The 8930-nt window shown below is 40.5% G+C and overlaps 1 protein-coding gene across 1 annotated transcript; it reads right to left on the bottom strand.

Annotated features, from left to right (window-relative positions):
- Positions 1-453: 453 nt before the first annotated feature.
- LOC139640140 (sodium/potassium-transporting ATPase subunit alpha-3-like) lies at positions 454-8032 on the bottom strand. The gene is made up of 8 exons (XM_071514312.1): positions 7951-8032; positions 7086-7240; positions 5945-6068; positions 5351-5496; positions 3832-3962; positions 2291-2392; positions 1615-1706; positions 454-526 (listed from the first exon to the last, which is right to left on the bottom strand). The coding sequence occupies exons 1-8, from the start codon at positions 8000-8002 to the stop codon at positions 498-500; spliced, it is 831 nt and encodes a 276-aa protein (XP_071370413.1). The 5' UTR covers positions 8003-8032; the 3' UTR covers positions 454-497.
- Positions 8033-8930: the final 898 nt, after the last annotated feature.

Genomic DNA, 8930 nt, shown 5'->3' with positions numbered 1-8930 from the left:
TAAACATCGGCACAACAGTATTACTGGCAGACTAGTGCTGTAGTCTTTGGATAGAAAAGAAAAGAAAAGAAAAAAATAAAAAGTCTGGGGGGGGGGGGGGGGGGGTGACAGAAGGACGGAGAGGACGGGGGAAGATGAACGAAACCCCCCCCCCTCCTCCTCCGCCCTCCTCCCTCATCCTCTCCTCCTTTGTCATTGGTCCTCTCGTTGACTTGGCGTTTACTTTTTTATTAAATTTTTTTTTAAAGGAGATGAAGATGGAAGAGGATGAAGTGGAGGAGGAGGAGGAGGAAGAAGGGGAAGAAGGGAGAGGGGGTTGGAGGAGGAGTAAACGTAGTTCTCTTGTACAGTTTTGAGTGTGTTGATCGGAGAGGAAGGATGGATGGGAGGAGGAGAGACAGAGAGAGAGAGAGAGAGAGAGAGAGAGAGAGAGAGAAGAGAGGGGAGGATGAGTTTGGGGGAGGACTGGGGTGAGAAGTAAAGAATGGTTTGATAATTTAATAGTATGTCTCTTTTTCCACCCAGCCTGCAGACGGAAGAGGGGAGAAAAAGAGGGAAGGGAGGGAAAAAAGAGAGAAAAAGAGAGGTGTTACTTATCAAAAGATTCGGTTTATTGATATTTAAATCAATCATGTCATGGTTTTAGATAATGTTATCCTGTACATACTGTGCCCATGTTCCTCAATATTACACTCAGTGATGGAGAGGCAAATAAAAAGGAGGGTAAACTATGACTCTATTCAGTAAACCACCACCAATATAAATAAATATCCATTATGTTTTAAGAAAAACTTAGATTTTTATGGTTTTACCCTCATATCCTCATATATAACATATCAGTTTAATACAACTTACATGATGTATTCTATTTACCTAAAATTACCTTAAAACGATGGGTAAACTCTATTCTGCAAATAAAAATAAAAGTGGGCAAACTAGAAATATTTTGCTATGCCATTAACAGGCAGATTCATTAACAGTAATATATATATATATATAAGGCTCCTGCACACCATCTACTTGCAAATCACAATTTATTGTAGTGAAGTTTCGGTCATAGACCTTCTTCAAAGCATCAAACATGGAACTGATGTCATCCGTGGGATACTTATAGTTTTGGTCGTCATTGACAACAGGTGCAAGACGATTGTCAGTCAGCACACCCAATTAGCCTTTCAGCATATCCATTACATCAACAAATCAGCATTTATCAAATTAGAAAAATCAATAAAAATGCCAGCATGTGTCATATGAATACAAATCAGTTAGTATAACAGGAGATGGTGAAAGTTAAGTTAAAGCTCCTATATATACAAAATGGAGCAAATATATCAAATACATAGCATGCTTTGAAGAAGGTATATTACATGATGCTTTTTTTCCCAGCACCCATGACTGAATTTATCAGGTGTGCAAACTCTATCCTATTTTACAGTTTCATTAACAGTAACAGTAACAGATTCATTTTGGGGTTTTCACAAAAAAAACATGATGAATATGTTTGTGCACAGACACCAAGTTTTTCAGTACAGATAGGAATACTGATAATCTAAAACGTGTGTGTGTGTGTGCGTGTGTGTATGTGTGTGTGTGTGTGTGTGTGTGTGGCCTTACCTCCGGGGTTCCGGCGCAGGATGAGTTTTCGGATCTCATCGTAAACAAAGATGAGGAAACTGTACGGGAACGCACAGAACCACCAACTGGGCCTGAGAGAGAGAGAGAAGGAGAGAGAGAGAGAGAGAGGGAGAGAGAGAGAGAGAGAACATGAAGGAACGAAAAGATGTGTACAGGAATCTGATAGGAAATTCATCTCAATCTATCATTCAACTGTCAAACAGATTTCCACTTAAAGTGTTAAAATGTTGCAAATTAGATGTGTTTCCATCAGCTGGACTAGAGTGAATAATTCTGCTACCTGAATGTAAAAAAAAAAACACACACAGAGACTGTTGTTGTTATTGTTCTTCAGTGTCATCCAATGCTGCCACATTTCATGCTTTCATCAGAAGACGAAAATGCACATGGAAATATAGTAATGTAATCTTCTAATCTAATATTCATGATGGGAACCTTCTACGTGGGAGCAACAGCAACGTTTCAGAGGTTTCACAGACACTTCAGGAGGTCCAAAGCCACTTCTGAATTGCTGTGTAATGAAACCAAACCATCTGCTTCGAGTGAGCATAAAAGCCTTTTTCTGGTTACATTTTTTTTTCATTTCCATTCAGCTTTTCTAATTTGGCACATCCTATCTGGCAGAAGTAAGCGGAGGATGTGTGGTGGCACGTACTTGAGCGGGTACATCCGTAGTGCCACATCCATGCCGGGGCAGTAGGACAGGAAGGCAGCCAGGGCCGTTTCCTCAAACAGGCCAAAGATCAGGATCTTATTCCTGGGAGAAAAAAAAAACAGAATAATGACAGTTAAATAAAATAATAAGATACATGATCGAGAGACAGAGGGATAAAAGCAGAGAGGAAGAGGAAGGGAAACACACATGAAGATACTCAGGCTGCAACTAATGATTATTTTCATTGTTAAATGCTAATCTATCTTCTGTCAAAAATAATGACAAATGTCCATGGCAAGTTACCAGAGCCCAAAGTGATTCTTTAGCAAATCTTAGCATTTGTGAAGCTGTAACCAGCAAACACAGCAGATTAAACATATTCCCAATGTGAAAAATGCCTGCACAGGTGTTCAATAACACACTGATCTGTCTAATTAGCAGTTAACGCATGTTAGCAGTTTAAGCATGACAGAATATTAATTAAATTTATATTTTTTTCATTTGCACCTGTACATTCTGTTTCCCAGCAAACATTCTGACATTGAATAGATGTTAGGGCTGGGCGATATGGTTGAAATCAATATCACGATAATCATAAGGATTTTTCTTGATATCAATATATATCATGATATGGTCCATGTATGCAAAATCACGTTAAATAATCAAATTAATGTTCATCTCATTGAACTGAATGGTGAAGTTAGGTGTGATGTCAAACAAAACAGAAATGTTCAAATAATATTCCTACCATACCTCATTTTATGAGAGTTTTTAAGTAAAATTTGCTTGTCATTATCAATTTAGACAGCAGAAATGTGTGTCACAATATTAAAATATCTTCATATCATCAAGATATGATTCCACTGAAAGACGATAAACGATAATATTGAATTATCGGCTGCTGTGATAATTATCACGCCAAAATAAAAGTTGAGAAGACATCCGTCCATCGCTACAGGACTTCAATATCTCTCTGTTGTCAGTTCAAACACTTTCCAAAGCTGTTTTAAGATATTTTTTTCGTTGTAAGATCCTATGGTGCTCTCCTGTTAAGTTGTGCTGAATTCAGTCAATATTATTTATACGTTGACATGTTTTTTTTAAGCTTGTGAGAGTCAATCCTACAGACAGTGGACTACATCAGGTCAAAATCTACTTTTGGACTGGAAAGTAGCCTCCCTACAGGCAGATTTTGAGGACAGAAGACAAGAGAAGTGCATCAGTGGTAGTATCTGGGTCTGTGTGCCTGGCCTATAAATGCCGCCTGCCAAATAGTGCTCCACTGGGAGAGGACAGACAAGGAAAGACCCAGAAAAGATGGAGGGAAATCAGATAATAAACACGAGGCTCTATTAAGAATACAGAGCAACAAATTGGAAACTGGAGATAATTCAGTTGGCAAGGCAAAAATCTCAAAAACAAGTGAAACTGTATTGAAAAACCATTTTGTTCACCGATTTTAAGAAAAACAAGACTGAATACACAATGAAATCACAGATCGATATATTTTTACAGCATTGTTTCTTTTTTTTTTTACTCACTTCATGCCCTGCTGGAACACAGAGTTGCGCCTGGTCTTGCAGATGATGACGTCGGCCCACTGCACCACCACAATACTGACGAAGAAGGCTGTGTGGCAGGTGAACTCCACAATCTTACGCTGCTCATAGGTCTGTACAGAGAGAGAGAGAGAGAGAGAGAGAAGAAAGAGAGAGAGGAATTAAAAAGCGTAACCTTACATTTATCTAAAAATATACTGGATATGAGCAAAAGAGGGGAAAAAAGAGACAGCCAGAGAGAGAGAGAGAGGCAGAAACAGAGAAAGAGAAACCCAAAATATCATTTGAAACTGTATTGGATACCAGAGAAGAGAGCGAGATATCGAACAGCGGAAAAGAGATGAAAGCGTTTCGTGAAATTGAGAGAGCAAACAGAAAATGAGAAAGGAAGATGAGAGCTGAGAACAGAAAAAAAAAATGAAGGAACAAGAGAAGAAGAGAGAGAGCGGGTCAGGAACAATGAGAACATAAAAAAAAAAGGAAGAAGATACTGCAGAGAGAAAGGAGGGGAGGAAGAAGAGTGCTTAGGTGACACAGAAAGGAGAAAGAGAAGAAGAAGAAGAGGATTACTTTGTTGACCAATTCACACTCAAGGTGAAAATCTGTGTCTTTCTGTGTGTCCCTCCTGTGTAAAAACATAAGTGTCATCGCTCGGTCATATCTGACAAAGACGATATACACGAGAAAAACTGAGATTCGCGCCCATTACGCAAAACGCCATGTCTGGTAGCTGCATTGCATTCTGGTCTATTGAGGCTGCTGTCGGAGGAGAAATTGGTCTCTCTCCTCTTCTCTGATGGATTTCTCCCTGTGTGATTGTTGAACGTCTCTTGGTGCAAAATGGCGGCTCTAGAAAGAAGCCCTCGCTCTTTGATTCTGAGGGACTGACACCAAAAACCTGACATTTACCGCTGATGTTTTTAGATAGATGAAAAGATTTCAAACTCCATTGTAGCTGCACTGGAAATTGTGAATGTTGTTTGGCCAGATATCCTCAGGAATAAGAAAAATACACTGCCAAACAACACAAAAATGAGCTCAGAAATGTAGAGCTGCAACTAACTATTATTTTCATTGTCGATTAATCTGTTGATTATTTTCTCGATTAATCGATTAGTTGTTTGGTCTATAAAATGTCAGAAAATGGTAAAAAATGTGGATCGGTGTTTCCCAAAGCCCAAGATGACGTCCTCAAATGTCTTGTTTTGTCCACAACCCAAAGATATTCAGTTTACTGTCATAGAGGAGTAAAGAAACCAGAAAATATTCACATTTAAGAAGCTGGAATCAGAGAATTTTGACTTATTTTTCTTAAAAAATTACTCAAACCGATTAATCGATTATCAAAATAGTTGGCGATTCATTTAATAGTTGACGACTAATCGATTAATCGTTGCAGCTCTACAGAAATGCAAGGTGTTAGTATTTTTAGGGTGGGTTTTTCCGGTGCGTGCAAACACTGAAACGGGAACACGGTGGTATCACGGCAGGTCGGTCGTACCCATTGCTGTCCGTAGCTGTCCTCCAGGTCGTTGTTGGAGCGGTCGTCCCAGTTGAGCCGGATGCCGACCAGCAGAGACGGCAGGAAACCGTTCTCAGCCAGGATGACGAAGTAGGCGAAGAAGCCGCCCAGAGCCTGGATCATACCTGCAGACAGAGACAGATGCCGATAAGTGATCGAGTGCGTCCCAAAATTAGGAACACATGTCCCATAAACACTGTTTACAGGATACGGTACAAAGGTTTTCTTGTTGGCTTTACTGAAGAGGATCAACATGTTGGAAGTGATTTTTCCATCGGCCTTTCCCTCCTTCCACCATCTGCTGCCAGAAACTCTGAAAGCTTTAGCTCCGTTTGCTCTGGAAGAACAGCGGCATCTACCTGCTCTGTGCCGTAAAGCGATCCAGTGGTTTTCCTGTCAAATCCGACCCGTTCGCTCACAATGGAAAATGCAGTGTAGAGGCCGCTGGAGGCTGACAATCTTCTCTACGAATGTCTCGTTTGTTTACGGTAATTATACTAATGTCTAAAAATTATAGCTGTATTTATTTATTGATGTTAACAGTGTGTGTAACAACATCAGTATGACACCTACCAATCTGTCCGTAGGCGATGCTGATGAGCCTCTCGTTCACCAGTTTGTCCCTCAGCGGGTTCCTGGGCTGCCGCTTCATGATGTCACTCTCTGCTGCCTCATAGGCCAGAGAGATGGCTGGCACCTGATGGAGGGAGAGAGAGGGAGGGAGGGAGAGAGAGAGAGAGAGAGAGAGAGAGAGGGAGAGGGAGAGAGAGAGAGAGTTTGTTGCTTTACTTGCTTTACTATACTATCAGTTGAGTCGGTGTAATTTCATGTTTATTCGCTGTACCTTTAGATACATTGAAAATCATAATATCGTCGTATAATAAATGTGATTATTTTTTCTGTGTACCTGAAAGGATTAATATGAGAGAAAAGTACAGAACAGCAGCTTTCAGTTCTGGGTTGTTTTTTTTTTTTTTGCCTACATGTTAAATCATGTTGGAACAATATAATTTGTTGTGTTCAGTCCCTCTAAGATCAGGTGAGCAGAAATAGTGAAACAAATTAACTACAAATGAATTACCTACAAATTAACTTACACAACAAAGTTAACTGACTGACATTGTTCCAACATGGTTCCAATTTCAGGTTTAATATTCTGTGAAATGAAAAAATAAAAAACAGAAATAAAAGATGACATTCTGTACATTTGTCTCATTTGTTCATCTTTTGATCTGAAATACAAATTATACAAAAGTATGCAGCAATAACAATAACCAGTTTACCCTGATTCTGCACCCATGTGTGTTTGTGCATGGGCCTTTCATAATATCATGCATTACTGTGTGTATACTGTGCCACCTGGGTACCTGTCTGAGATGGGACTGTACTGTATACTGTATACATGACATGTTAGTATGAATTTGTTGTTTACTGGTGAGTGTGCATGCATGAGCATTCAGTGCAGACATGCATTCAAACAGACTCTGTGTGTGTGTGTGTGTGTGTGTGTGTGTGTGTGTGTGTGTGTGTGTGGGCACCAGTGACAGGAACGGTGACACACACATCTATTAGCTTCTGCTTCTTTATGCCTGATTGCACATGAACACATGAGGGCTGTTTGTTCATGTGAATGTGTCTGGTCTCTTGCTATGTTAGTGCCCAGGTGTGTATATGTGTGTGTGTGTGTGTGTGTGTGTGTGTGTGTGTCCCTCACCATGTCAGTTCCCAGGTCGATGCAGAGGATGGTGATGGTGCCGAGCGGCAGGGGGATGTTGACCAAGATGAAGAACAGGAAGGGGGTGATCTCTGGGATGTTGCTGGTCAGGGTGTAGGCGATGGACTTCTTCAGGTTGTCAAAGATCAGACGGCCTGGAGAAAGAGAAATTCCCAGAAAGAGGAATGATGAGAAAACTACTTGATGTGAAGAAGCTACCACACCTTATGTCATAGGTGTGTAACGGTGCTTCCAGCTCATTACAATACAGGAAACTGTGTCATTAACTCATTAAAGTCGCATATCATACTGTTGAGTGCTTTGCATTACTATATAATACTCAATTTCTAATTTTGATATAATACTCAATTTTTTTGTGTGTTCTGTTTTGTTTACTGTGTCACTTTTTGTTTACTTTTTTTGGTATTTTGTTTACTGTGCACTGACTATTTTTTGTAGAAAACAATAAAAACTACTAATCATAAAGAAGAAAGGAGAGGTGAGGAGATATTACATTTTTATTGTTGACACTAGTTCTGAAACGCATTTTCTTGATTAGTTGTATATTTTACAGTAGGTAAAACTGAGAAGCAACAACCTTTTTCACCACACCTCCTCTTAACCATGAACTAATAAACGATGGATCACTCCTCCACTTTGGAGTTGGGTTTGTAATTTCTCCTAACGTTGGTTTATTTTTAAAGGGACAATGTACATTACCTTTGCAACTATTTCACTGGAAATGCACCAGTATAAGGCACACTCTTGTGAGGATGGAAGCAAAGTCGTCATCCAGATTGATAACATCTCATCTATCTGTCTCTTCACACTCTTCTTTCCCTCCCTCCTTTCCTCCGTCTCTCACCTTCCTCCACTCCGGTGACGATGGAGGCGAAGTTGTCGTCCAGCAGGATCATGTCGGCGGCCTGTTTGGACACGTCGGAGCCGGAGATTCCCATGGCAACGCCGATGTCGGCCTTCTTCAGGGCGGGAGAGTCGTTCACACCGTCACCTGTCACCGCCACGATGGCACCCTGACAGAGAGAGAGGGGAAGAGACAGAGAGAGGGAGAGAGAGAGAGGGGATAAGAGAGAGAGAGTTTGTTGTTAGATAAAGTTTCCTGTTCCCTGGAAAATATGTGCGCTATTTAAATACATATAACCACATAAAACCGCTTTTTTATGTGTTCATGTATGTTTGCCTGTGTGTACCTGTGTGTGTGTGTGTGTGTGTGTGTGTGTGTGTGTGTGTGTGTGTGTGTATGTATACCTGTCTCTGGCAGCCCTCGACGATGATGAGTTTCTGCTGTGGGGAGGTTCTGGCGAAGACGATCTCGGTGTGGTTCCTCAGAATATCGTCCATCTGGTCCTGAGAGAGGTCCTTCAGGTCCGTCCCGTGGATCACACAGGCCTTGGCGTCCAGGTCCGTCCCGTGGATCACACAGGCCTTGGCGTCCCTAAACAACACAACACACACCGGGAACATCAATCAGCTTTGTATACCTGATGATAAAACTACAGCCAGATCAGTCAGCATTTTCTTAAGAATAAAAGGCTACACTGAGCAGATATGGTATAATAACAATCATAGAAAACACACTTTTTACCAAGGGTGGAAGTAACTTACTTAAATTACTTTTACTCAGTACGTACTGTACTTTTTTGAGTAATTTTCAGTGAGTAATTTTATTTTCACTTAAGTATGTTTTAAGTATTGTACTTCACTACATTATAAATCACATCCATCACAAAATTTGTGAGTACGAATTTTGCAAGGCTCAGAAACTGGACAATCGTAAATTGTGGAGCCATTCACAGTGAACGATCAGTCAGCAAACAAGAGAAG

Source organism: Centroberyx affinis, unplaced genomic scaffold (genome assembly GCF_046629955.1).
Source record: "Centroberyx affinis isolate AG114_WGS23_722 - 3 ecotype Tasmania unplaced genomic scaffold, CSIRO-AGI_Caff_v1 ptg008441l_1, whole genome shotgun sequence".
In the NCBI taxonomy this organism is placed as follows: domain Eukaryota; kingdom Metazoa; phylum Chordata; class Actinopteri; order Beryciformes; family Berycidae; genus Centroberyx; species Centroberyx affinis.
This window is presented reverse-complemented; position numbering and strand designations above follow the sequence as displayed.